At 50.1% G+C, this 19,768-nt stretch overlaps 1 protein-coding gene and 1 pseudogene across 1 annotated transcript in view; one reads left to right on the top strand and one right to left on the bottom strand.

Annotated features, from left to right (window-relative positions):
- The window catches only part of DNAH1 (dynein axonemal heavy chain 1), a 79,762-nt gene that overhangs the window by 51,339 nt on the left and 8,655 nt on the right, over nucleotides 1-19,768 (top strand). Inside the window, exons 46-64 of the mRNA XM_064455669.1 lie at nucleotides 11-184; nucleotides 557-595; nucleotides 1,693-1,871; nucleotides 2,695-2,925; nucleotides 4,307-4,503; nucleotides 5,231-5,366; nucleotides 6,492-6,700; nucleotides 7,478-7,649; nucleotides 8,000-8,191; nucleotides 8,728-8,838; nucleotides 9,987-10,172; nucleotides 14,997-15,188; nucleotides 15,654-15,821; nucleotides 16,471-16,662; nucleotides 17,086-17,217; nucleotides 17,466-17,591; nucleotides 18,096-18,215; nucleotides 19,037-19,186; nucleotides 19,592-19,752. Coding sequence (XP_064311739.1) covers nucleotides 11-184; nucleotides 557-595; nucleotides 1,693-1,871; nucleotides 2,695-2,925; nucleotides 4,307-4,503; nucleotides 5,231-5,366; nucleotides 6,492-6,700; nucleotides 7,478-7,649; nucleotides 8,000-8,191; nucleotides 8,728-8,838; nucleotides 9,987-10,172; nucleotides 14,997-15,188; nucleotides 15,654-15,821; nucleotides 16,471-16,662; nucleotides 17,086-17,217; nucleotides 17,466-17,591; nucleotides 18,096-18,215; nucleotides 19,037-19,186; nucleotides 19,592-19,752 — 3,067 coding nt within the window. The remainder of the gene's footprint in view (nucleotides 1-10; nucleotides 185-556; nucleotides 596-1,692; nucleotides 1,872-2,694; nucleotides 2,926-4,306; nucleotides 4,504-5,230; nucleotides 5,367-6,491; nucleotides 6,701-7,477; nucleotides 7,650-7,999; nucleotides 8,192-8,727; nucleotides 8,839-9,986; nucleotides 10,173-14,996; nucleotides 15,189-15,653; nucleotides 15,822-16,470; nucleotides 16,663-17,085; nucleotides 17,218-17,465; nucleotides 17,592-18,095; nucleotides 18,216-19,036; nucleotides 19,187-19,591; nucleotides 19,753-19,768) is intronic.
- LOC135313840 (HAUS augmin-like complex subunit 3) lies at nucleotides 11,035-14,519 on the bottom strand (annotated as a pseudogene).

Below are 19,768 nucleotides of genomic sequence, written 5' to 3'. Positions count from 1 at the left end.
ACTCTTCAAGGTACTTTTGTGAAGCTGGTAGATATTAATTTTGTCTGTGCCATGGGACCTCCTGGAGGGGGAAGGAATGCTGTCACTCCACGCCTCACCCGCCATTTCAACTACCTCTCCTTCACAGAAATGGAGGACAGCAGCAAGAAGGCTATCTTCTCCACCATCCTTGGCAGCTGGATGGGTAAGTTCTGCAGACAATTGCCACCTTCTCCTCGTGTTACAAGTCAACCTGATGATAATGGAGGTTGGAAGGGGAGGAATAAATATTGATGATCTGATCAAAGTGTTGGAAGCTGGAAATTGCATTAGCTTCTTGAAGATGCTTTTGGGAAAGTGTTGTTTGAATCTTAGCAAACAGAGAGCTCATGTGCTGTTTAGTCTCAGGACTGAACTCTGCTGGTACAAATCAGCAAACTTAACTTTGGCTTTCATGGTTTCATAAGGTATCCCATAGCCTAGGCCTTTCAAAGAGGATTTTGTCAGTGATGGATGGTGCAGATATCCTTCATCTCAGCAAGTGAAGTGGTAATTCAGGTGTTTTGCCTTTTTCTAGCTGGACTCCTAGGAGAAAGAAGTTACAGAGATCCTGTGCGTAAGTAAGAGCAGAAAGATGAGAGAGACTGTGAGCAGAACAGGCTGATGGGCACAGCATGGCATAGCTTACCTGTGCTTTCAGCAGACAGACACTTGCCCAGACAACAGCCTTCTGTGGAAGCAGAGCCTTCTGTTACTCTCCATCTGCTGCAGCCTGTGGACAGCTGAGCAGGGAGGATCTAAACATGGTGCTACAGCACCCAGAAAAAAAGGGTTGATTTGGAGCGAAATGAGTCCTCTTATATTTGACAGGGTGGGAATTTAGGATCATCTTTGTAAATGTGCCCTCATCTGCAAATCTGCCAGTAGAAAGGAGTGAGAATGCTGCGCTGTGAGAGACAGAAGCAAAGCAGAGCTTTCTGAGTGCTTGCAATATTCACAAGCATTAGTACCTGACTGTGAGCTCAGGCACACTGAAGCATCTAGCTGTGATTTAAAAAGAAGTTAAAGAATTTTGGAAATAATGCAGAAAAGTGCAAAATGTTAGGGTGTCAGAGGGCTCCACTTCCCCAGCAGTGTTTGTAATTAACTTCACTGGAAGTAAAAAAAAATTAAAAAGCACAACCCGAAACTGGCAGCTCTGTTTAAATTTTGCCAGACTATTGCATAAGAAATTATTCCTCAGTAGTTTTGCATTTGCTGAGCAAAATGAATTACAAGGCGATTTAGCTAAGAGGACACTCACACCTCCTAGCTTAAAATTAGCTGGGACTCCACTGAGGGAGTATAAGGGGGGAGAAGGAAAACCTGCCTGCAAGTATATCAGGTAGGCACCAATTACCTGTCTGGCAGTGTCTCCTCTCTCCCTGGGGTGTGTGGAGTCTTAATGCTGCAGAATTGTTGTGATGCGTTCTTCCCTTCCCAGATCTGATTCCCTTTGGTTGGGATACTCATTGGCAAACTGTCCACTGCAGTGAGCAAGTGTTTGGTCAGGTGCCCACACAGTCTCTGCATAAGAAATCAGAAGACAAGTGTGTTCCTGGCTAAGTCCTAGCAACACCTCTGCCACTCAGTGCCACCTGCCTGCACTGCTAGGACCTTCTCATCCCAGAGTCACCACCTTGGCATCCTCTCCACCTTCCTCTGTCTCTGCAGCAGGAGCACTTGCAGTCAAAGACTTGAACGAGCCCTTGGTTGATGCTACTATCTATGTGTATTTGACCATCACATCCCAGCTGCTGCCCACACCAGCAAAGTCACATTACACGTTCAACCTGAGAGACCTCTCCAAGGTGTTCCAGGGCATGCTCATGGCTGAGCCCAGCGACATCAAGGTGAGTCCTGCCATCAGCACAGCCATGCCACCCATGGGAAGACCAGAAATGTTCCAGTTCAAGCCTTACTGACAGGCCTGCAAAGAGGCCTCAATTTCTTGTTGAAGCTGCATTTTGATACTTTTTGATGAATGTGGTGACCTTCCCTTTGGTTATATTGCATAGTACCAGTAGTAAACAGACACCCCACCACCCCAGCCCTTACTTGGCATGAAAGCAGGTGAATGGCCACAGGGATTCAGTGTGACACAGCCTGGCCATTCAGGGCTGGACAGAACCATAGGGGACCAGACGGGGGACCACTCAGGGGCAGAGGTGTTGTCCTGTTTACCAGCTTGCAGCAATGGAGGCTTCTGCCCCTTTGGCTCTCCCGAGGGCCTTCCTCTGGCTCCAGCCTAGCCAGTAGAGATTGACTTATCAAAGAAGTACTTGGGACACTGGCTCTGTGCTACACCCAAATAAAAGGATCTTTAAAAAAAAATTAAAACTTCTGAAAACAGTAAAAAATTAAATCAGACTGGGGGCGAGATAAGGACAAACAACATGAAATTTAAATCTCTCAAAGCCTGACATATGGACAAATAAATGGAGGATTAGCTGAAGCTGTAAGGAGCGCTCTGCAAAGCAGCTGTTTTGATAAGAGTTGTTTTTGAGAGGAGAAGGGAATGCAGCTTCCTCCATCCAGTTCTTTCTCCACTCTAGCTGCCTTCTAGCGGGAGTGGAGCTGGCCATATGCAGGGCAGAAACCAGCTTTCCTGGCAGCAAGGCTCTTAATACTTCTCTGCTTCTCTCACGGGGGTGTTTTGCTGGGATTTCCTACCAGAACAAACTGTACCTGCTGAGACTATGGTACCATGAGAGCTGCCGGGTCTTCTGTGATCGCCTGGTCAGCAAGGAGGACCGGACCTGGTTTGACAACCTAATGAAGAGTATGATGGAGGAGTTAGGCACCACTTTTGAGGAGGTTGTCCCCTCCCAGCCAGTTCTGTTTGGGGACTTCATGGAGCCAAGTGCCAATATCAAACTCTACAAAGCAATTGACAGCAAGGAAAAGGTAAGGACCCTGGGAATCATTAATATGTGAACTATGTTCACACCTTCCAAGTCTTCTGCAAACAAAAGAAAACAGCAGTAACCAGGGGCTCAACCAGGGGCTGCTTGATTTGAAGGTGTCTGGAATCACAAGCCCTCCCAGGGCTCTCCTGTGAAATTCCACCACAGATGTAGACAGTGGCTGCATTTGGTGCAATAGGAAGTTGAGGTGTCTCTGAATTGCCATCCTGGGGCAGGCTGCTATGCCAAATCTCAGAAATGAGCTGCACTTGGGATTGAAAAATGAAGTTTGCTGGAAAGAGATAGCACATTACCCCCAAACAATACTACTTTTGCCATTAAAGACTTCAAAATTGACCTTTACAAGTAATTAATGTTACTGCCATATTCCCTGTTGGAGAAGATACTGGGAGTACTTTGGTAGTGATAATTAAGCAAAGGCAATGAGCAGTGCATTTTGCATTCATTATCAGAAACAGATGATTACCCTGCCACCTCTCCTCTTGTGATAGCTGTGTGACAAGGACTGGTAATTAACTGAGCTTTCCAATCTCTTTCACAAAGTAGGTGGGCCTCTCCCCCACTGGGGTGAGCACAGCTGGGACAGCCAGACTTACCAAGTTGCTGCACAGTCCACTGATGTGCCACAGGACTTTGGCACCTAGGCAGGGATCTCGGCACTGTATGAATTCCAGCTGATGATGCTTGCCCAGGATCACAGTGAGATTGGCAAGGAAGTAGGATAAAATCCCACATGTCTTCATGCTTCATCTCCTCTGGCCTGAGGGTGCTGTTGAAGAGAGCCCTGGAAAGGGACAGGAGAGACTGCTCCTGCAGCTATTCTGTGTGATGGCTGGACTGGGAGAGGAGTGTTCTTCTCTAATCATCTACAGCCAGCAGGGTTTTCTTCCAGAACTTGCCCTTTCCAGCCAGGATCTTGACCACAGGGTGCAGCAGCAGGCAGTAGTCAGCTATAGAGCAAGGAAGCTCTGCCAGAGGGAAGCCCTGGAACAGCATGGGCCAGGCAGCTATAAGCTATTTTATTTTGAACTATGCCTTGCTGTTTCTCCAAGCAAATAGCACTGCTGGGAACAGCAGACCTTGTCACTTGCCTCATTTAGTTTAAAGGCACCATTCAACAACTGCTGCCACCACTACTAGCTAAATTCAGCCCAGTCCAATGGTAGCTCCTGTAAGAACATGGAGCTATGAGAGCCATTACCACCCCACAAGCAGCTCCTAGGGAGCAACTGAGTGAGGCAGCTGCTCCCAGACACTGCTGAGCACCAGGGTCATCCCAGAAGCCTGGCTGTGCTTACACACAGCCACCCACCCACCATTGCTTTTATCTGGTAGCCACAATTGACTGTTTCTGCCCACAGCTGAAGGTTGTGATTGAGGATTATCTGGAGGAGTACAATCAAATCAACACCCCAGAGCTGAAGCTTGTGTTTTTCATGGATGCGATACAGCATATCTGCCGAATCAGCCGGATCCTGCGGCAGGCTCGAGGGAATGCTCTTCTCCTGGGTGTTGGGGGGAGTGGGAGACAGTCTCTCACCAGACTGGCATCTCATATGTAAGTAATGCGCTCCTGTGCACATAATGTGGAGCAGCTCCATTGGGGATGCCTCTAGAGAGCCTCTTTTCCTGCCCTTCCTGATACTGGTTATGCATTTTTCTGGTTGCTGACTCTTCAGATTTAACACTTGAGAGCTAGGGCTTAGTTAACACACACATGTACACTAAAAGAGTCATTCCGGGGAGCTGAGCAGCGAGAAGACAAAGACAGGAGTTACTAGTGATAAGTGATGAAGTGACACTGGCAGCCTGGCAAGTAGGACTTTTGAGTCTTGGGAGCCAGGGACCTCAAAAGGGAAATATGAAGAGCCAGGAAACTAGGCTGGGGAAACAAATTCTTCCAGCTCTGAATACAGGGTGTGATCCTAGAGAAACTCAGTCACAGGTCCCAGGTGCACCAGGTTCCAAGGGCAGCATCACAAAAAAAATCCATGTTGAGTTGATCCCTCTGCGCTCTGAGGCACTGGGCCCAAGAAGCAGTGTGACTCTTAGTTCATGGAGTTGTACTTCTCCTGGATTCCAGCTAGCTCAGGTATCTCTGCTTTGAGTAAAACATGCTCTTGAGTTGGTGACTGAACATGCACAAGGTCAGGTGTGTGCTGAGGAGTCATTGCAGGAAAACAACTTGCTTGAGTCCTCTCCCCCTGAGTCCATGACACATGCTCAGGATTGACAAAAGAGAGATTTTAGTTGGATGTAACTCCCCAGGCTTCTCTTTCCTTTAGGGCAGATTATGAGTGTTTCCAGATAGAACTGTCCAAAAATTATGGCATGACTGAATGGCGAGATGACGTGAGGAAGATCATGATGAAGGCAGGCCTTCAAAGTCTACCCAAGACATTCCTGTTCGTAGACACACAGGTACAGGAGTATTAGCATGGTGAACTCTATCTCAAAAGGAGTCAGAAACACATCTCTAAGCTCAATAAATCTCCCTAAAAAGGATTGAGGAGGTTGATACAAACCAGGCACAACTTGTATTTCTTAAGTACCCCATCTTCATCATATAAAAAAGCCCCAGGGATACTGAAGGTGGTACATTTGTTGCTAGAGGGACTGTAGAGCTGTGTGTGAGTAGGCTAATTCTTCTGTTGCTCAAGTAAGCCTCTTTCAGCTCCATCCAAGGGTTTGGTGGAATCAAAGATTTTTAGACCCAACTGCCTGAAGCTAAGCATTACGCTGACCACTGATATTAGAAGTCCTAATCAATATCATTATCTTTCTTTTCAAAGATACCAGTAGAGTTAGGGCCTTACACCTGCTGGTTCCACAGGATAATGTTGGCTTGTTACTGTAAACTGTAGCTTGCTAATGACTAGGCCAACTTCTGGAATTCATGGTTATGTCGCCCAAAGGCTTTTTTACTGCCTTCATTATCATAGGAGCCAAGTCCCTTCTGGCAGTGCCCTAAGCAGTTTGATGAGCATCTGCCAAATGCTGCTTTTTCCTGCATCCTTTTCCCTGCAGTGAGAAACATATGTGGGAGAAGGGGGGCACAGGAGGATGCATTTAGTCAAGTAATGGATGCTGTGTGTTTCTGCTTTAGCAAAGGTGGAGAGGTGAGTGTAGCTCTGGAGGGAGATCATCCCACAGACTGTGACACATCCCTACAATTACTCTGTCTCCCACATCCATCAGCTCTATCCTAATAGTGAAGCATTCTGTGCTGCAGGAATGAAGACCCAGAGCAACCTGAGGTCTGGCTGCAGAGTCACTGCGAGGCAGGGAGCAAGGCCCTGAGCATGACTTGTCTGTAAGGACACAGTGAATGGGCTTAACCCCTGAAATGGCTGAACATGGCTGTTGAATTAGAAATGCTGGACAAGGGTCAGAGTATGCTTTACTGGAGCCGAGTGATCGTAGAAATTATTTCTTATGACAGAGGCTGAGGGCTGTATTTATCCAGAGTGATCTACATGGCACGTGGAGATATGACTGTCTCATGACTTAGGAAACTGCTTTTTCTTTCCCCCATCATCTACTTAGATTAAAAATGAATCCTTCCTTGAGGATATCAACAACATGCTCAACTCAGGTGATGTTCCCAACATTTACAGCCCTGATGATCAAGAACAGATCATGACAGCTATGAAGCCTGTTGTTCGAGATCTAGGGCAGCAGCCCACCAAGGCCAATTTGATGGCTGCATACACAGGACGGGTTCGCAGCAATATCCACATGGTCCTGTGCATGAGGTACAGTTCAGGGGTAGGACTCCATGCTGTCAATGTTCTTTTTTTTTCCTCCTCGTCCTTTGCTTTGCATCACTTTGTCAGGCGACCTTTGTTTCCAAGCCCCTGACTTCGGAGGAGAAGGTTTGCATACTACCTTCCCATAGGGCTGGATAGGGTTTTTTTAACACTTTGCAGGTTTCTGGATGAAGTTTAAAAAGTTTAAGAATATGATTATATGTGATCCAGATTAAATATAAGCTTCCTCCTCCTTCATGCACTGTTGAGCTTTTTGTTGTAAAAATACCTTGCTTTAATTTGGGGCTCATTTGCACTGTGTTTACACATTAACCTAGCGCATAGTCCATGAGCAGCTTGCTTGCAGGAGGGCTGCCAGAAGGTATAGGGCATTCTCTGTGCAAGTACAAGTGGAATAAATGGGGCTGTGATTTTGGTTTGGTGATATGATCTCTGCACTTACCTGCTTGAAAGAGGCTTCAGATCACATTTATTTCTTATCCCTTAAGTGTTCTCCCTAGGGAGGGACACAGAAAACATCACCCTACTTCCAGGATATACCCAGGACTTTCAAGGAGTGAGCTGGCATGTACCTTGGGACATGCCAGCTCACTGCCTGAACTTCTGTTCCTTATTTCCCTCCCTCCTTCTTGTTCCTTGGGTATATTCCCTTCCTTCCTACTCCGTAGAGTTCGGGATGGTTCTAGGGAAGTAGAAAAGATATTTTTATCCTTGTATCTATAGCTAGTTGTAACATCTCTTTTCTACACGTCTTTCCCTCAGCCCTATTGGAGAAGTCTTCCGCACACGCTTGAGACAGTTCCCCTCTCTTGTGAACTGCTGTACTATCAACTGGTTTAATGAGTGGCCTGCTGAAGCCCTGCAGTGTGTTGCCTCCTCCTTCCTGCACCAGATCCCACATCTTGGTGCCAGTACTGAAGATGTCAAGGGGATGGTAGGTGCCACACTCAACACACAAAACACAGCTCCTGTATGCTCAATGTGCCATGCCTCTAGGCGCACATAGACAACGGATGCAGGACACATCTGCAGAAAGGTCCTATGCTGTAGCAGAAATGTTTCATGGCAGGGTCATTCAAATACAGAATGGGTTAACTTTTGTATACTGGGTATGTCCCTTCATCACCCTCTCTACGACACTGAAGCCCATATGCATATGTAAGCTTTGCTGTGACTATATACTTAGGCTCTTTGTAAGCCCTTTGTGCTCTGTGGGCATCACATAGGCTTCCTTACCACATGTTCAGTACTGAATAAAATTGTTTCTTTCCTTTCACCTTGTAGATTCAAGTATGTGTAGAAATCCATCAGAGTGTGGCAAAGAAGTGCCAAGTGTACCTAGCAGAGCTGGCCAGACACAATTATGTTACTCCCAAGAGCTACCTTGAGTTCCTCAGCATCTTCAGTTCCCTGATTGGAAAGAAGAAACAGGAACTGAAGACAGCCAAGAACAGGATGAAAAGTGGCCTGGACAAGGTTCATCCCTCACACCTGGGAGTTTTGAGCCCACCTTAGCTGCTCTGAGCAGTGTATTTGTAGCTGAAGAGATGCAGTGAGATAGCCTACACATCTCCTGTGTAACAGGAGAAAACTCATGCTAAAGCAAATGAGAACTATGTCTTCTGCCAGAGCCAGTCTTTCTGAAGGTCTGAGTCTTTAACAGGTCTAAAAGAATGATGGTCCCAGTCTTTGGGTCCACAGACCTCTCTGTAACTTGTCATCTCTCAGGATGTTCCTTATTAACCTTGTAGTTGAAAGCCCTATAACAGCACCATTGTTCTACTGACAGATTGCCATGAGTTTATGAAGTCATGCCCATCGTGTGCAGGCACCATTAGACGCTATTGTTTATAAGCACACAAGTGCCAGACTGTTACTTAAGCAGGGACCAGAGCAAGACCTGCTTTGTACAGCCTGACACTAGGCAGGGAGCACCCACCAGGGCAGCGCAGCCCTTTCCTGGGGCTTTCCGTGGCTGCTGCCTGTGCTTTCACTGTGCTTTGCTCCCACAGCTCCTGCAAACAGCAGAGGATGTAGCGAGGATGCAGGAGGAGCTGGAGTCCGCTCGCCCTCTCCTGGCACAAGCAGCCAAGGATACACAGGCAACCATGGAGCAACTGCAGGTACTGCTGCTGCTTTCGAAGTCTGGCTACTCAGACTGGACACAGGGCCTGGGGAGGCCTTGCAGGGATTGTACAAAATCCTGCTTGATCTGACAGTAAAAATGCCCCAGATAAACACAGCAGGTATTTATGCAGAGCAGCACTGCCAGGGAGAATGGCCTTCTGCTGGGGTCACTGCTCTGGGGTTAGTGGGGGCCAGTCACAGCCTACCAGCCAGTTGCTAGTAGAAACAGTGGCTCACATGTCCCTGTCTGAAACCACAACCCAGGGGTCCGTCAGCCAAGCTACCAACTCCCTCTTCTTGCTGGTTTAGATCCTTGCAAGCACAAACTAGCAGCACTACTAACAATCCTCAGGTGACCTGAGCAGCTCTAAGCCTAGGTTGTTGTTGAGAGGGATCATTCCCCCACATCCCGTCCCCAGGGAGCTGATCCAGCTGCAGTCTGCCCCTGCTAGCCCAAACCTCAGGGATCATCACACACAGTCACTCATGCCACTGCAGAAGGGGGAACTGTCCTGTGTTGGCTGTCACTACCCTCCCTCCTCCTTGTGTTCCTCCCTGCCTGCCTCCTACTGTGGGATGGCCAGACTGAGACTGAAGGAACAGACATGAGCATCACACAGCTCTGCATGCAAAGGGGAAAGAGTCTGCAATCTCTCATCTTCCCACACAGCTTTGGGAAGGTGGCCTGATCCACTCACAGAAAAAGATTTTACTATATTCCACATTCCCTTTACAGCTCCTGGTAGTGTTTTAACCCTGGGGGTGGACAGAAGTGACAGTTTTAGAAACAAAACCCTCAGCATATTTTCTTATTCCTCCATCTCCCTGTATGTTTGCATCCCTATGCATCCTTTCCCTATGCTAACAGGAAAAATTGGTAGATCAGCTAATTCCTGCAGGTCTAACACCATTCCAGGCACAGCCAGAGCTGGAGCTTGTGGATGATCTCTACAGGCTGACAAAACCACCCTGCCAGTATGATGCAGGAAGGGGATCCCCTCCAGCAGCTAGATCCAGTGTGTCTCTATTAGAAGAAAACACATGACCTGCCAGGACAGCTCTGATCCTTACCTAGCAGTGCTGGACCAAGCCAAAGGTGTGTTCCGGCTCCAGCATGTTTCTGATGCAGTCTCTGGTGTTGCAGGTGGACACAGCCGTGGCCAAAGAGACAAGAAGTGCTGTGCAGGCAGAGGAGACGAAGGCCATATTGAAAGCTCAGACAGCCCAAGCCATTGCAGACGATGCTCAGAAGGACTTGGCTGAAGCCCTGCCAGCCCTGGACACTGCTCTTGCCAGCCTGAGAAACCTCAACAAGAGTGATGTTACGGAGGTAACTGCATTGAGGGGGAGGATAGCAGAGCCAGGCCTGGTCCTGGACAGCCACTCTGCAGCAGTTCCCCTTCTATAGTCTTGCAGCATTCTCAGCCTTTTCCAGCATCTCCATCCATCCCCCTGGGCTCACAACCTGGGCAACTGTCCATGCAGCTTCTCAGCTTCACTCCTTCAGAAGCAAAGACTTTTCGAGGGCAGAGAGGCAGCATCTAGCTCCTAGGTGTTCCTACATGTTGTTTACAATTTATGCCAGAGATGGTGTTGAGGAGGGCTCACCCCATGGTGTCTGTCCTTGGGGGTAGGTGGCAGGCAGTACCACATTGCAACCCTGAGAATTGACTGCACAGCACAGGGACAGACCTAGAAGTACACTGGCTGAACCAGCAGGCTCTTTTGAAAGGGAATCCACCGCAGACAGAGAGAAGAGGAAGAGGCAATGGCTAGTAGGCTGACTTCAAGGAATACTGGCTTGATATAGGGTAATCAGAGAAAGGAGGGTGACTGAGCCTGGCAAGCATCACGGCCCATAGCCAAGAGAGCAAACTCATCAAGTACAAGATTTCACTGCACAGGGTGTAACAGCTGTGGAGAGGAGGGACAGGCAGTAATGAAAAGCAGACCTTTTTATTCCCCACAAAACATACAAAACTCTTCCCCAGAAGGTGGGTAAAGACACAGTGTCAGCCCACTTGCCCCCAGCACCTGTCCTCTTGTAGAGTTGGCATGAAAAGTACTTTCTATACAAGGCTTTCAATGCCAACTCACAAGATGCATCAATTTCTTAGATATCGTCTAACCCACCCACCAGCTTCAGGAAACTCTTCATTTAAGGAATAAACTCCCTGCTTCTTAAAAGCCAGGACCACCAGAGTTCTCTCCCAGTCCAGGATTAATGATCCAGCCCAACTAAAAGAGGACCTCACTTCTATGGCAGGGAGCAAGCATTCCTTTGACCTACTCCTTCACATAGGGCAGCTCCATCAATGGTCCCTTGAAGAAAGCTGACACCTGCTTCTCTAGCTCCTCTACCACCTCTTTCAGCCGATCCTCATCGCAGTAAAAATACATATAAAGATTACACTCTGTCTGCAGGATAGGGCTCCCCAGACATCTGGACTTGACCTTCAAGTCATTCAGGAGGTCTGTCAGCAATTGGTAGAGGTTGTCATGCATGGTGACCAGTTGCTGCATCAGCTCAGTGATCTGAGGGGCAGAGCATAAATGCATGTGAAAGTGCAGAAAGAAGGGATATCCTCCCACCTATGGAACAGCTCAGCCCACCAGAAGCAAACTACCCACCTGGCTCTAGCCTCCGAACACATCTAGTCCAAGGAACAGAGGCTCCTTGGATTAGTGGGCCACCTTGGCTAAGGCACCCCAATCTATATACTTAACAGCACATGTGAAACAGTGAGGATCATCTTTGTCCCAAAAGCTATCTAGTGAGGCAGAGGCTAGCTGAGGGACAAGGCCAGGGTCAGGCCAACCTCCTCTCCCTCTGTGGGCTGACAGGCAGTAAGTTCTACCCCCAGCACCCAGGGAGGACAGCACAGAGGGCTCTGACTCACAGCCCTGTGCCACCCAGCAAGGCCTGGTGGAGCAGGAGTGCTTGCTTACCAGAGAGGAAAGCTGCAGCTGGTTGGAGCGGTTGTACAACTGCTGGTAGAGCACTTCTGTGAATGACTCCAGGGCTGGGAGCTGGGACATAAGAGCTGCCAACTGTGCTTCCAGCACCCTCTGGACCAGAACCGTCTGGGAGCACTGGGCTGCTATCATCTTATAGCTGTAGAAGAGTTGCTTCTCCTGATCTTGCCCCGCCAGCATGTCCCAGAGCCTGCAAGACAGCACAGTCAGCCAGAGGTGTGAGCAGTGTGCCAGCGCTGAGGAAGAACAGGGCTCAGGGGACATTGTGCACTCTGGGACTGGGATGTAAGTGGCTGTGGGGCAACAGTGAGAGGACAGCCACTCCTGGTGAGCAGCATAGTATCCTTGGAGGTCTGGGAGGAGCACCATAAAGGACCAGGCTAGCTGAAGAGCCAGTCAGAGACTCCTTGCTGGCAGACACCAGCACCAGCTAGTCCAGAGCTGTGCAAGAAAGCTGAGAAGCCCTTGTCAGTGCAGGACACCCAACTAGAGAAAGCTCTTGCTCCAAGCTGCTTGTGCTTCCTTCTGGCCTAGCTGTCCTTCTCCATGGCTGAAGACTTGCCTCTTCACATCCTAGGAAAACATCTGTTCTCCATACTCATTCCCTTCTCCAAGCCCATGCTTTGCTCTGTCAACCCTAGCCAGCCAGGAAGAAGCAGATGCCATCTTCTGGGGAATTTCACACCACCATGGAGTCAGGGTGGCTCTGCACTTGCAGAAGAGTGCTACTAGACTGCCTGGTAACTTGGGTCTGCTGTATGCCTCTCCCATTCCCATGCCACCTCCTCCACGTCTGGTTTGTTCCTTACGCACACATACCCCCAGGCCATTACCATACAGCAGAGAGGTCTTTGGGGTCTATCCATGAGCATGGACAACCGTTCTGGGAGGAGCTGGCATTTTTTAAGTAGTCCTGCTGCTTCTTCAGCCTGGTCTGGGTTTCTCTCATGGCAGTTTCCATCTCCCCTAGCTGAGCAGCCTTCTGGCCCAGCTCCTTCTCTCCCGTTTCAGCTGGAGCTCCAGCAGATCCAGGTGGCTGTGCTGGTTCACCAGCCACGCAGCTGCCTCCTCCTGCCTTGCAGCAATGTACTGCAGACGGGCATCTTCCAGGCTGAGCTGCCACTGCGGGATAGGCAGGTGAGAGAGGCAGGCCTCTGCCTTCAGCAGGGGTGGCAACTGGTGAGTCAGGGCCTGCGTGATGTTGCAACACAGGATGTGAAGCTGCTTCTGAAGCAAGGCAGCCTGACTCCGGGGCTCTGCCTCAACTACCTGCTGTGCAGGGGGAAGACAAGACAGGCTGGTGTCAGGGAACACTGCTAGCATTACCTGGCTTTGCCAGGCCCTCCTGACATGTCATCTATGCTCCAGCATTCAACAGGAGGGACTGCCCGCAGCACAGGCAGACCCTGCCACAAAGGATGGTGGAGAAAGGGGAGCACTGGCCCTACCTGGTTTTCCTCAAGAGCTTCCAGAGTCCTCTGGGCCCACTCCAGCACAGCACAGTTGCCTTCCACTTTTGCTGACATGACTATAACCTCCCTGTGGGCACAGATACGTGCTTTTTCCATTTGGTTCATCTCCTTCCAGTAGGTGTCTTTGTCTCCCGGTAGCTCATCTCTATCAGCCTAAAGACTTTTTGGCATTGTTGTTTGCTTTGTGTCCATTCTCTCTGTTACTTCTTGGCTGCCATCTCTCTCCTCCTCATCTGCCAGGCTCAACACCTCTCTCCTTTCCATCTGCTAGCAGCTCTGCCCTCAAGCCTTGGAGCATTCCCTGACATGCTGTTGTCACCTCCTGTGGTGTTTTTGCATACTCTTGATGAGGAGCTTCTTGTCTTCTTTCTGGTATTTCCCCGTCTGGGTCCCTCTGTGTCCCAGCTTCCAACCTTTCCTTCAGGCTTCTCTCTCCCTGTGCACTTGCTCCCTGAGCATCTGGAGCCTGGACACTCCCCAGTAGGACCTGCTGGATGAACTTCTCAAACACATCAGTGGCCTGCTATTCTAGCTCCAGGAAAGGGCTGAGATCCATCTCGCACAGCAGTACCGGCAGCTGGCCTTTCCCCACATCCCCATGTGACTCTGCCAGCTGCTTTGCAGCCTTGCTGATCTGGCTCAGGACAGCATTGGTTTGGAAGATTGCCACTTCCAAGTCCTTCTGAGCCTTCTTTACATCCAGCTTCACCACTTTCTCCTCCTCCTCCAAATACCCCAGCTCCTGCAGCAGGTTGGCTGGCCAAACATGCAAGCTTGCTGTGGTGCCAGAGCTGATGGTCACAATAGTTCTTCAGCTCCAGAAGCTCCTGCTGCAGGCCCTCCAGAGAGGGACCCTCATCATCTGGTATCATGCTTGAGAGCTGGGGGACTGTGCAGCACATCTGCAATGCCTGCTCAAGGGTATTACCTTCCAGGATGGGCTTGCTTGCAGGCAGCAGGGCATCATAGGCCTCCATCTTGGCCAGACTCAGCACATTCTCCTCACTCACCGTGCTGCAGAACTACTCAAGGAATTGCCTTGTCTGAGGGCAGTCAAAGACCCAGTCAAAGTCCTTCTTGCAGAAGGTGTCTGCATGGGGTTAGATCAGCCTCAGTGTTGCCACAAACTCTGCCCCTCTGCTGACTGTGTCCAGTGGGAAGGTCTGGGAGTATCTCTGGCTGAACATGGCAAGGATGGTCACAACTAGAAGGGAAAAAGCAGGCTTCATCCTTAAGGGTCTTGATACCCACAGCCATCTCAAGGGTGCTGCAGCAGCACTTGTAGCTGCCTGATTCAGGAGAGACTCAAGCAGTCCCTCCACAAGTGCTGCAGACCAGCTCATGGGGTGCTGAATTGCTACGGTGGGGTACAAAACAAATGAGAGCCCACAGAGTAAGGGAGAAAGCCCGCCCATGCCCCATTTCTATACAGTCTCATCCCCAGGGCCATACAGATCTAGCTCCTTTGCTAAGATGTCTTCAGCCTGTAAGATCTACCTATCAGAGCACTGAGGCAGGCTTTTTCAGCCTACCTGTAGTTTGCTCCGAGCCTTTTCCAATAACCAGACCTCTCTCCTTCCTGTCTGTGCATTGCATCCTCTAAATGTCCTGCCTCTGGTCCCAGTCTCCCCTGGGCCAGCTGAGGGATGAGCACCCTATCTCACCAAGAACCATGCCAACCCACTGTCTCCATTTGGGTTTTAAAGGTACGAGCAATGCAGCGGCCTCCCCTCGGTGTGAAGATGGTGATTGAAGCTGTCTGCATTATGAAAGGAATCAAGCCCAAAAGGGTGGCAGGAGAAAAGCTAGGCTCCAAGGTGGAAGACTACTGGGAGCCAGGCAGGGGCCTTCTCCAGGATCCAGGGAAGTTCTTGGACAGCCTGCTTAAGTATGATAAGGTAAGTGGTGGCAGAGGAAGGCTGTGACCAGGGATCAAGTATTGCCTCACAGAGATCCTTCTCACAGCAGTGAAGCTTGAAGCTCCTTGTGGGCAACACCCTTCAACAGCACAGAGGATGAGGACGTATTTGGCCTGGAAGTCCTCATGTCAGCTGGGTGCACTTCATTGCCTTGGACAATGGGACCCAGACACAAAGGTCTTCCCCTTCTGTTCCTCTGCTCTTTCCCTGCAGAGAACCTGGACGGAAGCGGTATGGGAAGGGATTTCCCCAATCTCACAGCCCTGCCTCCCAGGCCTCAACACACAGCAATTTGTTTCCTCTTGCTCCAGTGCAATGGCTTAACCACCCTGCCAGGTCCTGGGGCAGGTGGCAGCCACTGGGGGAAGCCCTTTAAGACCTTTCTCAGTCAGATCTCTAGCACCCTCATCACCGCTCTCCTTTCTCTCCCACCATTCTTTGCAGGACAATATTGCAGACACTGTGATCAGGGCCATCCAGCCCTACATTGACAGTGAGGAGTTTCAGCCAGCTGCCATTGCCAAGGTCTCCAAAGCTTGCACCTCCATTTGCCAGTGGGTGCGTGCCATGCACAAGTACCACTTTGTGGCCAAGGTGGTGGAACCCAAGCGGGTAAGAGGCAGTATGACCCAGCTGCTCTAGGTGTAAGGGAACACAGTACTAGCAGTCCCCTTCTACAGGAGATGCCAAGAATCACCTTGTTCTGCAGGTCAGGGTGTAATGTTCAGATGAAGCCTTAGCTGAGCCAAAGCCTCAAAATGCATTAACATAACAAAATAGCCTGGAATATGCTGGGACAGAAGTGATACCTTGTTCTTAGTGCCAAGTTCCTAGCTCAGCAGAAACTGTACTTACAGAGAGAGCATTCCTACATCTCACTAGTGTTTCAGCCTGAATCCTCTCCAAGCCTAGCTATTTTTTTATTATTTTGGGACAAGCAGAGGAATCTTTCCTCCTTTTCACCAGTGGGCCACATCCTGAACTTCTGCAAGCTGGCACAGGTTCTTGGCTTTTTGGAGCCATGCCAGAATGCTCTCCTCACCCCTGCTTTCATTCCTGGGCTTGCAGAACATCCCACTGGAGTTAGGTAGGTCAGCCTTTGTCATACATGGAAGGATCTCAGTATCAGCTATTGCTTTTATGGAAAAACATTTCAATTTTTATGGAAATCTTACTCTTGCTCCAAGGTCTCTAGCTTTCTTGGGGGAAGAACCTGGCCACATGCCCAACATACCCACTGTTTCCTTGTATATCTCCCCAGCAAGCCTGGCGGGAGGCAGAAGAGGACCTACATGCCACTCAGCAGGTCCTTGAGGAAGCTAAGGAACACCTGAGAGAGGTTGAAGGTGGCATTGCCATGCTGCAAGCCAAGTATAAGATCTGCATAGCCAAGAAGGAGGAGATGGAGGTGAAGTGTGAGCAGTGTCAGCAGAGACTGGACCGTGCCAATATGGTAAGGGACAGAACTGGGTTCTGCCTGCTTACATGAGACAACCTGAAATCAGGTCAAGGAGCACAGTGGTGAAAATATCTGTGTGCCTGCAGCTCACAACAATCCTAGGTTGAAGTTACCTGGCCAGATCTCAGCAGTACAACAGGACTGGGGAAGCTAAACTAGCCAGGTACTGGTGTGAAAAGCTGCTGTCCTCGCCTGCAGCACTTCTTCAGGCAGCAACAGGTCTCCAGGACAGCTGAGAGCAGCCCAGTAATCCCAGGATTAAGTGCTCAAAGCTGGGGACAGAATTCAGGATATGGCAGAGGACACCCTACAACCTCTGGTCACCAAAGTCACTTGCGGCATTACCCAGAGAGCAGCATGTCCAGGGCACAAGGCTAGACTACACAGCAGCTCTAATGTATGCAACTTACCCCACAGCTTATAAACAGCCTGGCTGATGAGAAGGTGCGCTGGCAGGACACTGTAGAGAATCTGGATTACAAGATCAACAACATCACTGGGGACATGCTGGTTGCAGCTGGCTTTGTGGCCTACCTGGGCCCTTTTACAGTAAGTGTGCAATGCTCCCTGCGAGGGGCTCGGTTAGCTGCTCTGCTCTCCTGGCCTCTTGCTGTTGCTGGCCAGATCCACTGGGAAAAAGGACTAGGACAAAAGAGTACAAAATCCCTCCTGAATCTCTCTCAGTTTGTGCTAGAGGCTGCACAGGGTCACATTTGAATGGAAATGGGAGGGTTTAGGTGCTCACAGCAGACTAGCTGCAACAAAAAGAAATGCTATGATGGTGCTTCTCATGGCAGGGACACTACCGCATAGCACTGTGCAAGGAGTGGGTGAGGCAGCTGTCAGAAAACAACATTCCTCACACCAAGGAGCCAAACCTGATCAGCACCCTTGGAGACCCCGTGGAAGTCAGCTCCTGGCAGGCAAGTTGCAGAAAAAAAACCAACACTTCATGCTGAAGGTACCTCAGGTAAAAGCTAAAACACTCAGCTCACCACTCACTAGGATCACCTGTACTAGAGGACAGACCCAAGACCAAACAGCTCAATAACAACCAAGTTCCTCTGCACTGCAGAGCTGGAATTGCTGCCAGGGCTCTGTGTGCAATGAGCAGGAGAGGACCTGGCGGTATCCAAGGCAGAAGCTCTGAGGGTATCAGCCTTAACCTGTAAGAATTCCCCTTTACAAACCACAGACTTAGGGCAAAGCCCTGGCTGTAGCCTCCCCAAGCCCAGCTCTGCCAGCACAGCTCTGTCCCATGGCTGAGCCACTTCAGGCAGAGCTGCAGCTCTGGGCTCAGCTGCTCTTAGAGGTACCCTCACCACTATCCCCTATCCATCATGCAGGGGCCCAGGCAGGAAGGGCTTCTCTCTGGTCAGCTGTGTTGTACTACCAGGTGTTCCCAACAGCTTTTTCTACCCCATTAGATTGCTGGTTTACCCAATGACACTCTGTCTGTGGAAAATGGGGTAATAACACAATTCTCCCAGCGCTGGACTCACTACATAGATCCCCAAGGACAAGCAAACAAGTGGATCAAGAAGCTGGTAAGAGCTGTGGGGAGGAAAGCCAGGTCTGCCAGGATAGGGGAAAGAATCTTCTGTTAGGAGCTGCATAGAGCAGCCTCAGACTTTGGGCTCCAGAGCTGCAAGACTCCACACTAGGCCAGCCCAGCCTCCCCAGCACCGGGTAGGCTTCGTATCTGTATTCATGCCAGGCAGATTTCCCTGCTTGGGGAAATCAGCACAAGGCAGGAAGGGCCCTGCTGTAAGCGAGGCATCAGATTCCCACTCTTGCTCTCCACTAGCATTCTGGAGGCCTTACATCCTTTACCACACACTAAAACACACAGAACAACACTAGCATCTCCCATAACAGCTCTTAGGGTCCCTAGGATAGAAGGGATTAGGGTAGCATTACCTGGCTAGTAAGTACAGTCCCTGCTATCAGAGCAGTGAGAACACAAACCACCACCTTTTCCTCTAGAGAGGTACCCACTGCCCTTTTGAAGGGTCAGGCAGTAGGCTCTGGTGGCCGCTCCTGTTTTGCTCCCAGAGGGCTTTTCCCACCCATCTGCTCTCATTTTGCAGGCAAACGAGCTCTGAGTTTCCAGTGTGGGGCTCTGCAGGGATATGGCTCCCCCCTCCTTCCTCACTGGAAACAGCTGCCTCATTGAGCTGTCTCTAGTGCCTGATGACCTGGACTAAATTTGCCAAAATAGCCAAAAACTAGCCAAGCAAGAAAAGAGATTATTTCTGCTGCTCCAGGGAGCTAAATCAGCCCAGTGAGAGGCATACCATGCACCAGAGCTGGATGTGAAGGTGGGCAGGACACCACAGGGACCCTGCCCTCCCCTACTGCCTTTCAGGAGAAGATGAACAGCCTGGAGGTGGCCAAGCTGAGTGACCGGGACTTCCTCTGCAGTCTGGAAAATGCCATTACCTTTGGGAAGCCCTTCCTGCTGGAGAATGTTGGCGAGGAGCTGGATCCAGCCCTCGAGCCTGTTCTGCTGAAACAGGTCCTATGTCTCGCCATGGCAAGGAGGGGCAGTGGGTACTTGGCTGGGCTGTAAGGGGGCATCTGGCCAGGGTGTAATGGGATGTGGTGGGTTTGTACATGGATGTTTGTGCACGGATGCTACCTGTTCTGTGCTCATGTGTCTTGGTCAGGGCTCCAACGTGTTGGCAGCCTCCTGCCTACCCCAGGCTCCTACCAGCAGGTGTCTTTGCCTGGGAGGCAGGGCCATGGAATACAGCTGCTCTATTCACATTCAGGCCTTCGGGTGTGCCAGACAGCTTGAGCTCCTCTGTCCAGAGAGCCTTCAGACTCTCTTCTCACTGCAGAGCCCAGAGCACAGCAGGATGCCTTCCCTCACAAGAGGTAGCCATCCCAGCCTTCCTGTATTTGTCCCCCTCTGGTACAGACCTACAAACGGCAAGGCAACACTGTGCTGAAGCTGGGGGATACGGTGATCCCCTACCATGAGGGTTTCAAGATGTACATCACCACCAACCTGTCCAACCCTCACTACAGCCCCGAGGTCTCCACGCAGCTCACCCTCATCAACTTCACCCTCTCACCCAGGTACCCGCTTACCCCA

This window comes from Phalacrocorax carbo, chromosome 6 (assembly GCF_963921805.1).
Source record: "Phalacrocorax carbo chromosome 6, bPhaCar2.1, whole genome shotgun sequence".
Classification (NCBI taxonomy): Eukaryota; Metazoa; Chordata; class Aves; order Suliformes; family Phalacrocoracidae; genus Phalacrocorax; species Phalacrocorax carbo.
This window is presented reverse-complemented; position numbering and strand designations above follow the sequence as displayed.